At 46.3% G+C, this 20,572-nt stretch overlaps 1 protein-coding gene across 2 annotated transcripts in view; it reads right to left on the bottom strand.

Annotated features, from left to right (window-relative positions):
• Positions 1–18,496, bottom strand: part of LHFPL4 (LHFPL tetraspan subfamily member 4) — a 64,019-nt gene extending 45,523 nt beyond the window's left edge. Inside the window, exons 1-2 of one of the 2 annotated variants that reach the window (XM_054978291.1) lie at positions 18,477–18,496; positions 17,848–18,254 (exon numbers count right to left, since the gene is read on the bottom strand). In XM_054978291.1, the coding sequence (XP_054834266.1) occupies positions 17,848–18,253 (406 nt within the window). In that variant the 5' untranslated portion in view covers position 18,254; positions 18,477–18,496. Of the gene's footprint in view, positions 1–17,847; positions 18,255–18,476 lie in introns of those variants that run through there. The other variant, XM_054978290.1, reaches the window with a different exon arrangement.
• Between the last annotated feature and the right edge of the window lie 2,076 nt (positions 18,497–20,572).

Raw genomic sequence — 20,572 nt, 5'->3', positions numbered from 1 at the left:
CCCCCATCCCATCTGAGGTCCTCTTTAAGCACAACTAGAGATCAAGAGAATTCAGCAAACCAGCATCTGTCCCAGGAGAAAGTGTGGCACCCTGGGGAAGAATTCACATGGGAAAAACACATGCCTTTGTGTTCACCAACTCCGTCTTTTGGAGCTGGGGGAAGTCTACAAGGACAATCATCACGTACATTTTAAGGAATTCCCATGCAGATTTTAAAAATTGTTTTTGTGCTACAGAAATGTAAAGCCACAGAATCAAATACAGCTTTTCTCACTATGGTTGCCAGTTTATGGAGGGTGGGGGGGAGAGACACAGCTTGACCTGTTCTGAAGCCTTTAACAAGTCTGATGAGTGGAAATATTCAAATGAAGCTTGTAATAGTTTGCTAATGTCTGTTCTGCTTCAAGGGGTTGTTAACAACACTATAGGGGTTGGTTGAAAAGTGGGCAACCTCTTTCTCCCCTCCCCACTTCTTTACATGGGAAAATGCTCCCTCACTATCTCCCCCTTTCTACACAACATTTTTAAAGGCACCGGAATCTTGGCTTTTCTGGCCACCTTACCCAATAGTCCTTCCCAAAGAATGTCCAAAGCCCACAAGAGAAAAACAATAGCTGAATTACAAGTTAGAGCAGAAACAAAAGAAAGCCATTAAACTCTGGCCTTCTCTCATTCTAAGCGCAGAACTTGGCTTCCCTGGCAACACGGGATTTGGATTCCCCAATCCCCACCTCTTTGGCAACCCAAAATGCACAGTAGCAAGGAGACCTTGGAACTCCTCCAGGATACAGCAACCCAAGATCAGGGCAAGCTGTCTGCAGTACAGGCTGGACTGTCCCCAATCCTCCATCTTGCCTGCCTCTTCAGCTTCTGTATTTGGCCCGCATCACCTCTCCCAACCAATAGCGGCAAATTGTGAAGGGGGAATCTGAATAGAGATTTCTCCACTCCTTTGACCAACTACAATTACCAGGTTTCTTGGGAGGAAGCCATGACAGTATAAAACCAGTATGAGCTTTATAGATTTCTGCCTAGTTCTTTTCCTTTCCTAGGTGGGTACAAACTACTTACTCTGATTATTTCTGTACCTTACCTAGCACCACTGCTGTACTACACTCTGCACATGATACCAAGTTTGGGTTTCTATCCCACTCACCTCATAGATTGGGAATCTGATCATTGATTTTTACTTTCTTTTATTGATACAGTATACTGTATTATACTGTATTTTATTAATTCTACTCTGTTTTCATTTATACCCCACTTTTCTCCCCTATTTTTCTCCTCCATTTTATATTCACAACAACCCTGTGAGGTATGTTAAGCTGAGAGCATGCAGCTTTCCCATGGTCACCCAAGCAAGCTTCCATAGCAGAGTGGAGATTTGAATCTGTGTCTTTCAGATCCTAGTCACTCTAACCAGGGTCTTCATTATGCTGTAAACTGTCTTAGGCACTTTTTAGTCAAAAGAATTTCTATAGATAAACTAGACTATGTAAGTTAGAGGGCTGTCAACTTTTCACCCGGCTACAGTAGTTGTGCCTTGAACTGCATCTTGCTGCACAGACATCAGCACGTGAGAATGCTAATTGCTATGCTGCAAAACACATTTATTTTCTGCATATCAAACTGCTCTTAAGACTCAAAATCAGGCCAGGCTGTTTTCTATTTTTCTGGTCAGCTGGCACCCCTTATATGTCATTCCCGGCCAGTTTGGCTATATCTGTTTGACTAGGAACAATAGAAGGTGAGGAATTGCTCAAGAGGTGTTTGCATGACCCATATCAGGAGCAGCATATACACCTCCAAAATAGAAGTGTCAAATCAAGCAGCTCAGGTTTTGTTGCTGGTTGTATGCCTTTGGTTGTATGTGTGTACAGCTATGTGTGCACAGCTAGAGAGCTACAACCCCACTCCCCAGGTACTGCACACACAAGAACGGAGTTTGGTGAGGGAAGGAAGGGTTAACATGGTCATGGTGTGCAACTCCTCTCGCGCCATAAGAAATACACCACAATCCAGAAAGGTATCAAAACACTCTCCTGTTCCCTTTGGGTGTCAACCCAATGCAAAGGTGAAGCAATAGTGCTATCCAATGCAAAACAGCAACAGATACATGGAGTCTGCCCTTTGGCAGTGGAAAAGGAGTGCCTAACTTGAACCTGGGATGGGAGCCCTGGATTTATTTCAATCTCACTGTAGCCAAAAAGTAGCTTTGCACTAGTCACTAGATCTCAGCCACGAAGTCTTACTTGTTAAAGTGAAAATAATGCCTGAAATCTGCACGAGCAGAGCACTTAACACATGTGGGAAGTTCCTACTTCAAATCTCAGCTCAGCCAATTTAATCTGATTTTTCCTCCAAGGAGCTCTGACCAATATAGATTATCCTCATCTTCTTTTTAAATGGCACAATTACCCTGTGAGGTAGGGTGGGTTGAGAGATGGAGACTACTTCAAAGACTGGAGATTTACATTCAGACCTTTATATCTTGCTTTTCTCCCCAATGGAAATCCAAAGCATCTTTTTATTTTTATTTATTTACATCATTTATAGTCCACCTTGCTCACAGAGACTCAAAGTGGATTACACAGTGTGTGTCAGTACAATCAATTTCAAAGACATTTCAATACACATGCTAATTGGGTACATAAATGCAAATCTGCAAAGATTTAGAACTAGCAAGAATCCGATACAGAGTTGAAGAAATGGTAAAACAGAGCATAAGCAATTCTAAGACTGACATTTTAAACAACATAGGCTGAATCCACACTTACCCGGCACAGCGATAAGCAGGTGGAGTGAGAGCGTCTTTCTGGCGCGTTTTATGACGTCATCGCTCCACGAGAACGGCATCATGGCGCAATGACATCATAAATCGCGCCAGAAAGACGCTCTCACTCCGCCTGCTTATCGCTGTACAGGGTAAGTGTGGATTCAGCCATAGAAACTATCCAGTAGGATCATACTGACAGTAACAGACAGTATATAGTAGTAAAGGCTACAGTTCCTATCCTTTTATTTATGTCTCTTTGAGACCACTTCCTTACAGTACAGCTATTCTATCTGAGAGCCAAACCACACGATACGAATTACATGTGAATGACACGAAAACGCACTTACACGTGTTCCAACATTGTTTTCAACTCCACGCGCCAGGAATGCAGGACCTCCATCGAACCCGTGTTCACGGTGGCACGAGTTTTCTCTGCGTTCCTCCAAGATGCAGGAAGGATATCCCATCATGCATCTGCACTCTGTGCATAGACGTGAGCGCCATCTACCCGCAGTTCTGAGAGCACAGTGGAGTGAGCTGCATATAGGAAGCGGAAGATCCAGGAAAAAAGGACACTCTGCACTGTCGACTTACTGGTTGTGACCGTGAACATGCGCCATCGCGGCCACACTGGAGCATAACATTAAGAATCTGTGCCTGGACCAGAACACATGCTTATCGAGAGAATGCTGGACACGGGAATTTGGGGTTAAGACAGGACTCCTGACACTCGCTCAGTCTCATGTAATTCGTATCGCGTGGTTCGGCTCTGACTAAAAAGCTCTCTAGAATAATTCAGTTTTGTATAGTTCCCAGAAAGCCAGGAGAGTGGAGGCTTTCCTGACCTCTTCAGGTAGGCTGTTCCATAAGGTTGGAGACACCACAGAGAATACACGTGTGCAGGCAGCTGTTGATTTTGCCCATGTGCAAGGTGGCACCTGCAGGAGACCCTGTTCAGATGAGCGAAACTGCCATGGAGGAACATAGGGAAGGAGACAGTCCCGTAGGTATGCCAGACCAAGGCTGTGAAGAGCTTTGTATGTGATAGCCAATACCTTGAATTGAGCCCAGTAGCTGATAGGCAGCCAATGGAGTGACTGCAAAATGAGCGTAATATGCATGCTCTACCTAGCCCTCAATAATAACCAAGCTGCTGCGTTCTGCACCAAGTGGAGTTTTCTAGTTAACTTAGAGGGGAGACCTATGTAGAGTGCATTACAGTAGTCAAATCTTGATGTTACCATGGCAAGGATCCAGGTGGCCAGATTGGCCCTGTCAAGGTATGGGGCCATTCCCCTCACAACAACCGCCTTGTGAGGCATATCAGGCTGAGAGAGAATGATTGGTCCAAGGTCATTCAGAAAGCTCCAATGGCAGAGTGGGAATTTGAACCTGGGTCTCCCCAGATCCTAGCCCAGCACTCTAACTAGTGGCTTTCAATAAAAGGAATCATAAGATACCATCATAAAACATAAAATTACATAAAAACTTAAAACACATCAAAAGACCAAGCGCTGCTTAGATATCAAAACATCAAACTTAGCACCCCAAACTACCAAGTATGGCCAGATATGTAACTACAATCTAAAGACCAAAAAAAAGAAAAAACCCTCAGTCAGAAAAGGCTCTCTGGAACAAAACAGCCCTTTCACAATTTTAAAATCTAACCAGAAAAGGTATCCTTTGCAGGTTATTCCATTAGGAATATCGGTAGAATAGAATACTGCCACTATAGAGAAGAGGGCCAAGGCTATTCTTGCAGCCGTCCCAGAGGGTGGGATACACTCGGGGGGCGGGGAATGAAACAGGTGAAGTTGGTCCTCTGTATAGGGAGAGACACTTCAAGAAGGTGGGGCCCAGGTTGTGAACGGTTTAACGTACATGTGGCCCCATGAATCGACCTGAGTACCCTTCGTGTACCACTCTTTCTTAACTTCAGCCCCACCTGTAATACAGAGGAAACAGTACTGGCCTGCCTTATAGGATCATTGTAAACATAATGGCTAGAAACTACTTGAAGCACACTTGGATGTAGCACCAATACAGGAGATTTTCAATCATTCCCTTCCTTCAAGGAGTGAGGGGTATGTGTGTCCAAAATTCTCCCTTCTGTCTTCACAACTAACATGTGAGGTAGGCCTGGTTGACAGCAAGTGACTGACTCAAAGTTGCCAGACAAACTTCACAGCAGAAAGGGGATTTAAACCTAGATCTCCCAGATGCCAGCCCAACACTCACCTTTATAGGGTTGTCAAGCTACAGGTTGGGGGCTGGAGATCTGCCAGAATTACAACTGATCTCTATACTACGGAGATTGGTTTCTCTGGAGAAAATGGCTGCTTTGGAGGGTTGCCTCTATAGCATTATACTCCACTGAGGCCCCTCCCTGGGCTGCACTCTCAAATCTCTCAATCTGGAGTTGGCAACCCTACATTTAGGCCATACTAAGGAATGTTGAGTAGACCTGCCAACTTCACTAAGCTACAGGCCACCAGCCCCCTCTCACGAAATCCTTGAAAAGCCTTCTGTTTTTGCCAGTGGGCTGAATAATGGGAAGGCAAAAGGCTATTAAGCCCCAGGCGGGTAATGGCTTCAGTGCTAGCCAAGAGCTTCCCTCCTCTCAGCTGCCATTAGCAAGGCTAGAGGGAGAAGAGAATGCAGATAAGCACATTTAGGACCTGCCTGGAATGGGACCTCCTTGAAGAGCCTTTCTCCTTAGGGGAGGGGCTGTGGCTCCGTGGTGGAGCAGCTGCTTGGTATGCAGAAACTCCCAGGTTCAAACCCTGGCAACACCACTTAAAAGGATCAGGTAGTGGAGCTCCCAGTAGGCTTCCCAGTTGCCCGCCAATGGTGGGCAATCTTTCAGGGGTTTGCCCTGTTGCCCGCTGATTGCTGGTGGGCCCTCTAATTTATTGATGCTCTGATTTACAATACCCCTCCCACCCTCTGCCTGGATTACAAGGACTCCTTCCTTTTTCCAATCCTTGGACTTGAAGGAGCTTTGACTCTTGAAAGCTCATACCCTGGGAATATAGTTGGTCTTTAAGGTGCTAACTGGACCAGAATTTTGCTCTTCTACTGCAAACCAACACAGTTACCCACCTGAAAATAAAATACTAGGCCAAAGGTCTGACTGAGTATAGGACAGCTTCATATGTGTGTGTTCATGTGTGTAAACATGGTCAAAAGACCAGCTTTGAGCACTTATACTGTACAGCGCTTGAGTGAAGCAAGAACCCAGTACTGGGCAGCTTAATTTCAAGATGGAAGCAGGACTTGAGAGCATCTGTTTGTTCAGCTGGCATCATTCCATGATGCACCAGCTCTTTGCTTTGTGACATGCGATGGTTTGATTATTAGGGTTCATGTAGATTACATTTGATATTAGTATTGTTTTTTTAAAAAATTTCTCTGAGCCTCTTTTGGAAGCCATTTAAAAAGTGGGGTAAAAATCACTAAGTAACAAAACATGTTTGGTAAGTCTTAAGTGACACACTGGTGTCACAGAGTGAGCGTAGGATAGTAAGCAGAAATGTTGGACAAGGGGAACTTGAGTTTGAAACCCTGCTCAGCTAAGAAGTTTCAGTGGGTGACATTGGGCCAGCTGCAAGCTCTCTGCTTCAAATTATCCCACAGGCTTGTAAGTATAAAATGGAGGAAAGAAAAAAATCCAGCTGCCCTGAGCTTCTAGGAGAAAAATTTAGTGGGGAAGTAAAGGTGACAAAGAGCTGGCCTTTGCATTGGGAGAAACAGCTTCATCTGCTGTGACTCCGTTGAGCAACTGGGGCTGCTGCGAGGACAAAGCACTTTGCAAAAATTGTTTTGAGGGAGCTCTGAAAAGAATGGGAAGTAGCGACGGCTAACTAGAGGCACTTAGCAAACGAAAATTATTTCAAGTGCCTATTATTACTACCACCTGCTTGGCACTCCGGCACAAACAAGAAGCTTTGGTTCCATGGGGTCTTTTGGGGTTCTCTGGAGACCTGAACAGTAACTTGGTGTTTGCTTTTTGACAGTCACTTTGATGTTTGAAAAATCCACCTCACAGCCACTCCAGGCATTGTCTCCTCCGCCTCCCTCACCTGTCCTGCCCTCTCCACTCCCACTGGATCCCCAGAGGCAAAGTGCCTCTATTTTCCACGCCCACCCCAGGCATCTCCTTGTTGGAGTTGCTGCTGAGAATATAACCTAGGCAAAGGCTGGGGAAGGCTTTCTGCTGGCCCTTGGGATTCGGCTACTGAGTTTCTCTGGAGAATTTTTTGCCAGTTCCTGGGTGCATTGTTGCTTTTCTCCTCCCTGGATTCCCTATCCAAAGGCTACAATTCAGTTTCCTCACATCTTAGGGTGGGGTGTTGGAGCACATGCGCATGTAGGTATGCCGGCCATACTGCGAAATACTGCCAATTCCATGCACAGCATTGTCGAAGGAAAACCAGCCAGAGAAATCTATGCTCACGTCTTTGTCAGTCTCTCCTCCCTCCCTGCCCCTGTCCTCCTCTGATGACCACCTGCTGGCTGCATCAATCCCATTCTTTGCTGCAGGAGAAGCTGCCTGACCTCTCCATACACCTGCAGTGAAGCCGCCTTTTCCAAAGGAGGGCACGAAAGGGAAGCCTCCCAAACAGTGAAAAGAGATGGTGCGGTGGACAAGGAAGAAAAGGTCTGGGTGTGATTTAGCCATGACATCTGCTGGGTGACCTTGGCCCCATCACGCTTTCTCTCAGCTTTACCTGCCTGACTCAAAAACAAAGGAAAGGATGAAAGAGTGACAAAGAGAAGGGCTGAGACCCACCTGCAGTTTGTAACAGGCTTACGGGCAGCAGATCTCCCTGATTACCGAGTATGGGGCGCTGCGGGGATGGCAAAGGGTGGCTTTTTCTATCACACCCCACAAGAGAGTTTTTCAAGGACACCTGTCTGAACCAGGCCCATAGTCAGAAATGTTACAGTGAGGGGGTTCTCAGGAGAGGCTAAAGCTGCAAAGTTCCTATTAAACCCTTTCAAGACTAGGATATCATGGGTAGGGATTTAGCAATGTGACAGATGGACCCGGTGATGTCACATTAAATAGTTGAATTAAGAACAGTACCAGAAACCTCTAGGTGGGCACCACATGATACCTGGGTGTTGTCAGAATTATGTGGCTCTGAAGAGACGGGCTGTAGTGTTTACTAGACTAAAAAACAACATGGAAATGGTATTGAATTTTTAGTGCTTTCCATCTCTGCAAGCAGCCATGTATCAAAGTCTTAGAAGATACCACATATCTACAAGATTTTTTTCCTTACATCTCGAGAATGAAAAGGATTGGAGACTTAGGGGATTTTTAAAAAAAATAAAAGCTGGAAATTCAGAAAGGGAGTATGACGTATTTCGAGATGGGCTCTGCCCTCATGCCTCTGCCCCCATAGCTACTGGTGGAGATGAAATCAAATTGGTTTCCTGAAACAGCCCATCAAAAGAGAAACGGATAATGCTCCTTTGCCATTCAAGAAAGTGCTCAATTCAGTAACATTTCCATGAAATGGGTATTTTGTCTCATTCCTCCTCTTCCCGCTGAGAGAGAAATGATTTCTCATTCCTTCATTCACATTTGTAATAGCTGACGTGGGGAACCACAAGATAAATTTGCTGGGGAAGGGGGGAAGTTGCAGATCTATCCTTCAGGATGCTAGTGGGCCACCCCAGTCTTAGGGCATCTCAGGGAGTTATTTCACAGAAACTAACAAGTCCTGAGACTTGCCAATACCTTTATAGGACATATGAACAGAAGGATCTGCCTTATACCGAGTCAGAAGATTGGCCTATTCAGATCAGCATTGTCCGCTCTGACTGGCAGCTGCTCTTCAGGGCCTCAGGCAGAGATCTTTTACACTGCTTACTATCTGACTCCTTTGACTGGAAATGCCAGATATTGAACCTGGGATGTTCTGCATGCCAAGTACGAACGATCACTGTGCTGTGACCCTACCCCTAAAGGTAAGGCTGCCTCAAGGGCAAAATGTGGAAAACTGCTACTTTTCCTTCTTCTCTATCAGGGTCTCTGGTCAATCTGAACAGAGGATTCAATTCAGGGGGACCTTAGAGACCAGCAAGATTTTCAGAGTGTAAGCTTTCAAGAGTCAAAGCTCCCTTCTTCTCACACTCTGAAAATCTTGTTGGTCTCTTAAGGTGCCATTGGACCAAATCCTGCTGTTCTACTGCAGACTAACACGGCTACAGACCTAAACTCTGGTCAGTCTGTATCTTGTTCATATCCAACCACTGTATTAGTAAGGGCCAGTACATTCAATCCTCCCCCCTCACACACACACACACACTTCTTTGTTCACAGATTTTTTTGAAATCTAGCATAGTTCTTAGCTGAATTTCGATTTTTATTTATGGGAGGAGTGTGTGCTAGAATAAATACCAGGCAAAGAAGGTAAGGACTGGGAATGTTTCTGGTAGATCAATACAAGCTGATGGTACAATGAGAAAAACAGAGGATGGGTTACTAAGTGGTGGGAGGAAAAGCCTCACTCCCGGATTACAGTCAATTCAACCTGGACTTCTCTCCAAGGAGATGCCTCCAGGACTCCCCAATTTACAGTGCAATCTGATGCAGAAAAGCTCCAGTATAAGTCCACTGAAATCAATGTATTTAGACTGGAGCAACTCTGCATAGGTCTACACTGTACATGGCCAAGACTCCCCAGTTGGGTGATTTCACGGGACAGGGCCTGGTGCTGTCACACTGAATAGCAGTAATTCCGCTGTGCATCTGTGAATGTGCGGGGTCATAATCGTGTGGCTATAAAGAAATGGACTAATCAGCACACACAAAATTTCTTTTAAAAATTAAAATAACATGGAAACGGATTAGGCAACAGATGTGAGACGTTGCTGACCTTATTGCCTCTCATCTCCACATTACATATTTACAGCAGTTGCCACTACTGGCACACATTTAAATCTCAAAAGATGCCATCTGTTGTGCAGGCTGGATGAAGTCCTAAGATTTCTCCCTGCCCTTTGGGGTCCTGAAAGTAAGCCCTAAAACTTGATTTTCAAGGCCAACGCCTGAGATGTGGCAACCCTGCCACCAATGAATCCTTGGAACAGAAATCCGACAAGGTGCTAGGAATTCTGTTGGGGATCCCAAACCCTGCTGCCTTGGACAACTGCAATTCCTAGGGTTCATGCCCACAGACAGTGAAATCCTAAGCAGAGTTACTCCAGTCTAAGGCCAATGAAATCAATGGACTCAGACTGGAGTAACACTGCTTAGGATTTCACCGTAGAACTGGTTTAAGTCTGTAGCATGCATACATTCTCAGTGTTTAGGGGGGGAAATCCCCATAAACTTCTAGGCATTTTGTTCCTTCCTCTCTGCATGTGGTAGAGTGGGTAGGAAGAAACTCACGTTTGACGACTTATTTTCAATTTGTGAATCCATGGCATTCCCAGGGCCCACATCCTTGGCAAATGCAACTTTTAAAATGCTTTTTTAAAAATGTGTTTGCAGGCTTCCTTGCATTTCAAACATCCTCTGATGGGTGGATATGTGTGTGTGTGTGTGTGTGTAGGATAGGATCCTGCCAGGAACAGACACGCTTTCCTCTAAATAACAGAAGTTGAGCATCATAGCAATCCAAAATACAATGTTAATGATTCATATAGAAGCTTCTGACCACAACAACTTTTCCAGCCTCTGCCCCATGCTGACAGATTTTAGGAGGGATTTTGAGAACTCTAATCTGGAGGAGTCTAATCTGGAGAATGGGGTTTGATTCCCTATTCCACCACTTGAAGCCAGCTGGGTGACCGTGGATCAGTCACAGCACTCTCGGAGCTCTCTCAGCCCCACCCACCTCACAGGGGATATTATGGAGATAATAATGACACTGACTTATTAATCGCTCTTAGTGTGGCACTAATCTGTCCTGAAGGAGCAGTATATAAGCACAAGAAGCTTTTTCTAGCCTTCTTCTAATAACTATGTTGGATTAGTGCCTGAATTTCATGGAAATATTTATATCTTTTTGCTCTCCGATGGGGACGCAAAGCAGTTTACAACATCATTCTCTCCTCCTCCATTTATCTTCCCAACAAACCTAAGGTAGGTTAGACTGAAAGTGAATGACTGACCTAAGGTCACCCAGCAAGCTTCTATAATAGAGTGGGGGTCTTAGGTCTTAGTTCTCACTGTACTACATTGCTGGTTGTACTTTTATAAATAAAGCATCAGGTTTTGAGTGGATGTTGCTTTGAGTGGATGTTTGGAGCATTTGCCAGGTGAAGAAGTTACTGTCAGCAGGGAAAAACAGAAGATGCAGTTAGTTGTTCATTCATTCATTCATTCATTCATTCATTCATTCTAGTCCAACATTCTCCCTGAGATTCAAAGCAGATTACACAGTGTAAGTCAATCGATCAATGGCTGGGATACATTCAATAAATGATACAAAACTTAGTGAAACCTTTGTACTGCTAGTATCTAACACTCTGTATTATCTTGTATACTGTCAAATGTCAGAAATGTCATTTGAACCCGGCGTATTTTTGACACCAGACCTTTTTGATTGTTTCAGAATTAAAGGGCCATGATTTACCATTTGATCATGTGGTTGTATTACTATATTATGTTAAATATTCTGTACCTACCTCAGATAGAGAGCTTATCACAAACTTGTTAACTGCTGCAAGACAATGCATCATGCCTTGTTGGAAATCCTCCATAGCCCTAATATTAATCATCCATAGCCTCTAATGACTGGATTATGAACATATGGGAAATTACTCTTGTGTTTAAAATGACACATAAAAGTAGAAGTATAAAATAAGAAAATTTAAGGGCAGATACATTTACACAACGCTGGCCTTTGTTCATGTCACAGAATGATAAGGTTAATGATAATTTAGGTGGATAGTCGTGTTGGTCTGCAGTAGAATAGCAGGATTTGAGTCCAGCGGCACCTTAGAAACCAACAAGATTTTCAGAGTGGAAACTTTCGAGAGTCAGAGCTCCCTTCTTCAGATACGAGTATGAATGGAGATGCCTGTGCCTTTATATCCCAGCCAAAGGTGGGTGGGGTGTTACAAAGGAGGGCATCAGAAAGTAAAGGTATCTGATGCCCTTCTTACCTGTGATCAAAACACAAGAGCCACTAATTACCTCCTCATCACCAGTGTAATACACAATATTAGGTCATCCTCCTGATACATTGTCATGTACCTTCACTCCTTCAGCCAATATTTTTTTAAAAAAAAATCTTTATTTTGAGCTATCACAGAGCCTCAGAAATCAACATTCAACACCAGGGCCCAACCTTGGAACATGTGAAGCAGTAATAAAGAACAGCACCTCTGAACATGTGCAGAGTTCCTTTCCCTCCTTTACTGAGCCCCCCCCCCCCAATTATCTTGTAAAGTTTCCAGAGCAGTGACTAGTGATTTCTGCTGGTGCCCTGCCACCTCGGAAAGAGCAACAAATCTTTGGGAAAGAGTTCTCACAGCTAGCCAAAGTAATAAATGCCACAGTCGCCATTTTTTAAGTATAACCATCAAGGTATAAAATGTGCACACATTCCTGTGGTCAGATGGTGGTTTGTTTTTCAGCCCCACCTGCTGCTTCGTCCCTCGTCACCTAGTACAGCTATGCGCTTATTCCCAGAGGCTCACAATTAAAGATGACAAGTGCCATCTGTGGAGGAAGAAACAATGCGGGCAGGAAAGGGGAAGGCTTCTGAAGTCAGACTCTTGAAAGGTTCTTTCTTTGGGTTTCCCATCTCATTATTTGAGGAGGACTCGAAATTTGGGAATGAGCTTGGGATGCAGTCATCTCTGCATATTAATTCCCCCTCTTCCTAGAAGTGATGGAGAGAGCCCATTTTTTCCAAAGGAGGAGTTTAGTGAAGGGAAATTAAAAAAAAAAAGACTTGTGGCAACTTAAAGGCAAACAGATTTATTGTGACATCAACTTTCCAGTCCACGGCAGCAGATGCCACAATAAATCTGTTAGCTTTGAAGGTGTCACAAGACTCCTTTGCTGCTACAGACTAACACAGCCTCCCTCCCCATTAGGATTCATTCCTCCAGTTCCAAGGTTCTGTAGTTTTGAGGAGGGCAGATGGCTGGGTTTCGGCTGGAAACATAGACCATCTTTCCTCTTAATTAGATTCAGCTTCCTCTGGGGGTGGGGGGAAACAGTTTTGCTGGACTTTTCTGGGAAGCCCTAATTAGAGCCTTCCCTGATTTGTTAGCCACTAATTAGACATCAGTGTGTTTTCAAACAGAAACATCAGTTGTCTTGGTTTGAGATCTCAGTCCTGAATGGGACCCTATTCTGTTTCCAAGGTGAAACAACTTTGGCACCCTTGATCGCTTTTTTGAAATGTGCCTGTGCTTCCCTTTCCCTACACGAGAATTAGGTTTCCAAGTAGTACATCTATCAAAACATGTGCTCTTCGGTTTCTCTTTCCCTTCCTTGGCCCTCCTTACTTAAAACACAAACCCTCTTTGTCTTTGCAAATCTCATAAACAAAGCAATGCGTGGGCCCTCTTTTTAAACGGAGCTACTACAAGTCCTTAGCCTGAATTACTACAGCTTCTTCATACTCAGGGCTTTGCTAGACAACATACAAGAGACCTGTGACCAGATCTTCTGGTGCTTTTAATTCCCTTTAAAAGCAGCTGTAGTGAGGGGACTAGTATCAGAATTTGTGGCATGGGGACTGGGAGGGGTTGGCCCTTCCCTCCATAATGATTCCTAGACTGAAATCTTCCCTCACCCGGGCATCTTTTTGTCTAGTGGGGAAAAAGATAAGTTATCTAATTCTGCTACCATCCAGTGGAGACATCTGGGGATCATCTAACCCGAAGGAGAACTGATGAAGCCACAACATCCATTCTCTTTCTAACCCGCTCTTCCAAATATTTAATTAGCAGGGACTTCCGCTTCTGCAGTCGCATAGCCACAGAACTCCACCAGGAATCTGGTACAGATTCCTATGAATTGCTGTTTTTATTTCTTAACTGGGGAGGGGAGCTAGTTTCTAAGCCTCATTGTTTAACTTACAGTATCTAAGCAAGGTGTTAGCTTTTTGGGAAGGGTGCAGAGTTTTCTCCTGGCTGTATGACTACCTGTATACCAGTTATGGGCTGGTTCTCCCAATTCTCACTCTCCTTTCCTCACATCAGCTTGAATCCAACCAGCTTTTCTGCCGGTGAAAAGGGGCTCCCCTTTGACCACCAAAAAGGCTATGCTGCCAATAATGAGACCTGCACAGACAAAAACCATGCAGAGCTGGGCTGTACTAAGGAAGGGAACAGGGTGACAACGAGTGAAGAAGTTGGCTGGATCTAACCCATCATGTGTGTGGAAACACTTACTGTGGTGTAGTGGATTAAGTCTTGGATTAGGAGCAAGGAAACCAGTGTTCAAATCCCTGATTGTAAGGGAATCGACTAGATGACTTTGGGCCAAACATTCTCGCTGGGTCACATGAAGCTGCCTAATACTGAATCAGACCACTGGTCCATCAAGGTCCACATGTTTACTCGGACCTGCAGTGGCTCTGGTAGAGGTCTTTCACATCACCTTCTTTCCCCCTGGGGATGCCAGGGATTGAATTTGGGATTTTCTGCATGCAAAGCAGCTCCTCTCCCACTGAACCATGCCCCCCAGCCTAATCTACCTCACAGGGTTGTTGTGAAGATAAATGGAGGAAAGGAGAACCATGACTGTTACCCAAGACTCCCTGGAGGAAGGGAAGGATAAAAACACACTACATAAGCAGTTTCATGCAGCTGCCCTGAAAAGTTTCTCTGGTTAGTAACTGTTCATGCAAGGAGTAGTGTGGGTTGTTTTGTGTCAACTATATAGAAAATTGGTCACGCTCTGTTTTTGCATTCATCTGATTAAGAAAGACATCGAAACAGGATGAATACTATTGTGAATGTGTATGTGAAAGCAGCTGTGTGTATGAAAAAGCATCTGAATGTGGAAATAGCTGCAATACTACTGTGGTTGTGCAAATAGATATGAAAATAGTAAAATTTTGTAGAATCTTAAACACTGATCTCAGAGTTTTTAAAAGATCATTTACGTCCCTGATTTCTTTTAGAGGGCTTCCTTAGGACTGAAACAAGGTTTAGGAGACCAGACTCTAACCCCCATTGCTTCAACTTCCCCCTGCATGCCTCTTTTGGGCTTGGGTTAGTAAAGGGTTGGGTTAAGTTGTAACTCCCATTGACAGTGGTGCTGGTTCCCAATCCTTAACTTTAACTGAGCAACTTTATGCAAAACTAGACAATTATCATCCATCGTGCTCGGACTGTACTGTCCAAGTTGTCTTGGAGTGGAATATTAAAGTTTGGTACAGAATACGAAAAGAGTGAACATTTTGTCTCTGCCCTGCATCATTTTGATACATCCCAGTCTTAACTTCCACATGGCAATATTTGTACTTTCTGCTACAAACTCCACAGTCATACCATCTTGTTCTTGCCCTGCCTTTTCTGTATTTGGGCACGTGCTACAAAGGCTATATGGATTCTCCGTCCGCACCCCTACCCCATATTCTCAAGCAGCGTTTCCCTTATAATTATCTGGCTGATCATTGTGATTAGTTGACTAATTCATTGAAAATAAAACAGAGCTTTCCAAAACAATTATTTGGTGCCTCTGGCATTACTACAAATATTCTGTGCAAGAACCTCCCAGTTCACATAACACACTCAAGATGACATTTCCTTTCCCCTCCCCATAAAAATTACATTGACTGCCAAGAGAAACGGCTACCTTCATTAAATATCCAGGAAAAATATCCTCTCATTGTGGAACTGTTTTATTTACTGGAATTGGCTCATTAATCTCTTAATTGGTTAGAACAAGACAGTTAGTGGGCTGAAAAGGAGCTGTGATCAGCACTTCTGAGATGCTATCCTGACACCTTTTCCGTAGTTCTCTGATCTATGTCCCTTTAAAATTCCAGCCTTTTTAACCCTACCCTGCTCATTCACTGACAGCTCAATCAATAATTTTCCCCAGCGGTGTTTCATTCAGGACTATCTACCACAGTGATTATGGGCACCTCTAGTTTGTGGGTGGGTTCTGGAAAGAATCTACAAGGAACTTATCTGCTGTTTGCTATGCCAGGCACTGTCTCAGGACAGAATGCTCTGGTCTAGAAGCCACTCTGGGCTTGAACTTCAATATTGTCTCCTTCCTGCCCACCAAGGGCAACCAGAACAACATTATTATGCACAAAACACCAAGCCAGGCTGTCTCTCTCCTCCAGGCCCCTGGGAACTCCAGCCACATTGCCAGGCCAATCTTCTCATCGCTTTAGAAAAGATCTCCTTAAGAAGAGTGCACAAGAATTGTAGGCGGGGGAGGCTGTTGCCTGAGACCATAGCAAAGTTTATTCCAGGTTCACAGAGGATTATGGACTGAAAGGGCCAGTGTGACAGAGCCTTGGATCTCCCCGTTGTTCATAAAGGCAGTGTAGTTATTCAGTTTGCCCCTTCAGATATGATACCTTCAAATATCCCCCCTCCCAATATATGGCAGGGTGAGGGGGAAGATAAAGATTACCTGCTTCTCTATGTGTGTCCAGACAAAGTGAAGGACAGACACCATGAGAAGCAGGTTGAGGGGTTTTTTTTATAAGTGGAAAGCTGGTAAAATAAGTACCTTAAATAAATGAAGGGGAGCATGAGTCTGTAACTGGGTCGTCTTACTTACTGGCTCAAATTTACATGCCTGTTCACAACTCCTTCATACCTTAGAGGAGCTAGCAGAAGGCAGGGATACTGGGGTGCTTGGGTGGGGAGGCTCGGCAGAATGCCCCTCTCCTTCCCTCAGGATCACCAGCCACAAGGAGCAGGGGCGGAGCCTAGCCATAGAGCCCCATTCCCAATTTTAGCCGAGCCATAAACGTTGACCCCCCACAAACCTCTCTTCCAATCCTCTTTTTAGGCAGCCTGTTTCCTACCCATCAGATATTCACTCATCATCCCTTCCCTCCACACTGAGCAAGACTCATATCAGATTCCGATCTTTCTTCCCTAGGCTGGGCCCAGCAACGAGGCCTGGGCCCAGTGTAGGCTTCACAATCATACGATACATGGGTACAAGTTAGAGTCAGTGGAGGTGAGCCACAGTCTTGTCCTAATTTTCATTATATACCCACCGAGATTCCTTCCTAGCTGAAGATAGCAGTTGTCCTTACCTAGTTCAGACCTGACTCCAGGTCTTTTGAATTTAGCCTAAGACCCGGAAAGATGATTCAAAGTCTGGCAACCACACGGATTCTGCTTCACAGCCTTCCCAGGCATTGCAACCAACCACAGTTCCCCTTCAGTTCTCAGTAACTGATCTGAGCGTTAGCAGAAAGGAGTGGACGTGACAGGTCTACCTTTCCTCCCAGCCCCCAATCTCATATGAAATTAAAATGGAATACACATTGTGATGTAGCTGGGGGCACCACAGAGGAAAGTAATAGCTCACCCTACCTGTAGCCCTACACAGCCACAAGCATCCCACAAGATAGCAAAGCATTTCCCCAATACTTACCATTCCCTTCCCAGGGAAAGCTGTTGCTCCCGTTTTGCAAACATTTGGCCCGGCCTCACCTAGAGGAGCTCATCCAGTCACCAGTCCTCTGTGACTGTAACCTTAACGGGTTCATTCAACTGTCCCTGATGTGGTGCCCAGAAAGACACGGTGTATATGACCCTCAATCTAGGGGAAAGTTTACATTCTCCAGGCCTCCTCTTACTCCACAGAATCCCAGTAACCATTTCCTGCAAGTTGATACAATTCACCATGCATATTTTCCTTCCCCTCCCCATATAGGCAGCATTCTCCCCATAAACATGAACCTTCCCATTTAGAGAAGCAACCCACTCACCCAAACTTCTGGTTATCCAAACCAGTTCACAGTTCAGTCCCAGGCGGCTGCTCTTACTCAGCTCCTTCTGCTCCCTCCCTCCCAGCCTTTCCAGTTTGAATTGGGATCCCCTCCCTGCTTTGGTTCGGGGGTCTGTTTGGGGGCCGCTGGAGGGGCTGGCCCGTTGAGCCTACCTGCCAGCAGCTGCATCCAGGCACAGATCTTGTAGACCGTGGCCGTGTTGCAGAAGAAGAAGAGGGCAAAGCAAGTGATGCAGCCCAGGATCAGCACCATGGAGAGCAGCACGAAGAAGGAGGCCGCCTTGAAGGCTCCCGAGGGGATCTTGCCGAACTCGGAGAAGGAGCCCTGGCATTTGATCTCCCGGTTGTTCCCGTCGTCGCCCGTGCAGTACTGGAAGAGGCCGAAGTAGCCCGGCTTGGGCGTGCTGACGCTGTCGCCGATCCAGTAGGGCTGGATGAAGACCACCACGTTGATGATGGCGAAGCAGATGGTGAAGATGGCCCAGAGCACGCCGATGGCCCGCGAGTTCCGCATGTAGTTGTCATGGTACAGCTTGGAGGCCTCCTGCGACGGCAGCATCCTGCCCGGCGGCTCAGAGCGCGGAGCCCCCGGCGCGGCACGGAGACGCAGAGAAGGGCGCACCGGCACAGGCGGCGGCGCCCGCGGCTCTTCCTCACTGGCAAAGCACCGGCCCCGGCAGCCCCGCCGAGGGAAAGCCCGAGGGGTGGCCGGCGAGAGGCCAGGCCATGGGGCACGGGGGGCGCGGAGGGCTGCGGGGAGGGCTGGCCCTAGACGCGCTCGCCAGCTCCCTGCAGCTGCGGCTGCAGCCGGGCCAGCCGCGACTCCATCTTGGCTGCTGTCTCTTTGCTCCTGCCCGGCCGAAGCTCGCGCACGAGGCGGGAGGCGCGGGCACGAGTTGATGCCGAGAAAGGGGAGGGGGGAGGAGGGCCAGAGAAGGCAGCGAGGAGCGCCCCGGCAGCCACTCACAGGGGAGGGGGGATCGCCGCGCACATGCGCCCAAGCGAGCAGGTCAGGGGAGAGGGAGGCGGCCACTGTTCCGCATGCGCCGCAGGATGGGAGCTGGACCGGGCGCCTGCCCGTTCCCCGCGCTCCGATCTCTCGCACGAAGGAGTTGGAAGAACCGAACCCCGCCTGAGACTGGGCTTCACTGTCGGGGACCGGCCTCAGAAGATAAGAAGGCGAACTAAAAATAAGAGCACTTCGGAGCATGTGTGGAGTGCCTTTGAGAGCAGCCACTGCAGCAGGGGCCCCAGAGTTCTCTGTCTCTGTCTGCCCGTTACATTTAAATCTGCCCTTTTTCAAGGCAGTCGAATTGGCAGGCACAGATCTCTGTTCCCCCCTGTTATCCTCACAACAACCCTGCGAGGTAGAGCAGGCTAACAGAGATGAAATGACCGAAAGGTACCCAGTGAGTGTTTCTCAGCCTCCAAGTGGTGGCTGAAGATCTCCCAGAATTACAACTGATTTCCAGGCCACAGCCATCAGTTCCCCTGGAGAAGAAGGCTGCTTTGGAAGATGGACTCTATGAGATTAGACTCTGTTGAGGTCCCTCCCCTCCCCAAATCCTGCCTTCTCCAGGTGCCACCCCCCCAAATCTCCAGGAATTTCCCAACCTGGAGCTGGCAACTCTACTTGTAGTTGTTCTTTGTCCCACGCAGACCTCCACTATTCAAATATGCTATTAAAACCAGCATGGTGTAGCAATTATGGTGTCAGACTAGGATCTGGGGGGGGGCCCAGGTTTGAATCCCCTCTGCCATGCAAACTTGGGCCAGTCACACACTCTCAGCCTAACCTGCCTCACAGGGTTCTTATGAGGATGAAATAGAGAAGACACAGGCCACTTTGGGTCTCCATTGAGGTGAAAAGTGGGATATAAATGACATAAATAACACGGGCACCAGGAGAAGGGGGACAGTCAGTTGATTAGGACTAGTCAACTAGTTCTGCCCGGTGGCAGCAGTAGTGTACTGAAAGAGGGAGAGAAAACCCCTCTGAAAGTCAGGAAAGTGATATGGAGAGACCCAGATGGCTGCCGGTGTCTAGACACCTTGGAGGGCAAAATGGAGCAATGCCCGTGGGTCAGTGGGGCCGTTCCACCAGAGGCTTCATAACAAAATTCCAGCCAAGTTAATGGACCCCATCAGTCCTCACATTCACACCTCTATTTCCAGGTTTTTTAAAAAAACCTGGAGTTTTGAAGGCTAGGGAACATGCTTGAAGGCTAGGGAACATGTCCTTCATCATGGCAAGTTTGTGAATGTCCCAGAAGCATTTGTCCAGCCTCTGGCCAACACAGGGTGCTAGACTGGGTGCCCTTTGGGACAGACCCATTAAGGCAGCTCTTAATGTTCTTGAGCCATAGAACCACCTATTAAAAAAATAAACAATGAAAGACCCCCTCCATCCTCTATTCGAGGGAATAAACGTAGGTCAGGAGGACTAACATGCATACATAAGGGGTGAAGGAAAGAAAGCCTATACAGTCTAGCACTCTGCCTCCAGCCAGGATGATCACCCCGTTACCCCAAAGTATCATAGTTGTGTTGGGCTGGAGAGGGCAAAAGGGACCTCCCCCTGGGATCCTGCAGGGGAATCCCTTAGTCCTTCCGCACCACCCTGCAGCATCTTCACTGTAAGAATGAGTGGTTGTCTCATCAACCCCCAGTTGCGCCATCAAACCTTAAAGATGCACAGCATTAAAGGGTGCAGACAAGTTCTGGTAGGACCGCACGATTATCCTTCTCTATCTGTAAACAAAGATCAGCGACCAAGGCCCCATACGTTGTCATTGTGCTACACCAGATGGAAAGCCAGATTGGCAAAAGTCCAGAACCACAAAAGAAATCCAGAAGCTAGGGATGTATCTTATCATTC

This window comes from Eublepharis macularius, chromosome 4 (genome assembly GCF_028583425.1).
Source record: "Eublepharis macularius isolate TG4126 chromosome 4, MPM_Emac_v1.0, whole genome shotgun sequence".
NCBI classification, from domain to species: domain Eukaryota; kingdom Metazoa; phylum Chordata; class Lepidosauria; order Squamata; family Eublepharidae; genus Eublepharis; species Eublepharis macularius.
The sequence above is the reverse complement of the archived record's forward strand: the minus strand, read 5'-3'. Positions and strand labels throughout refer to the sequence as shown.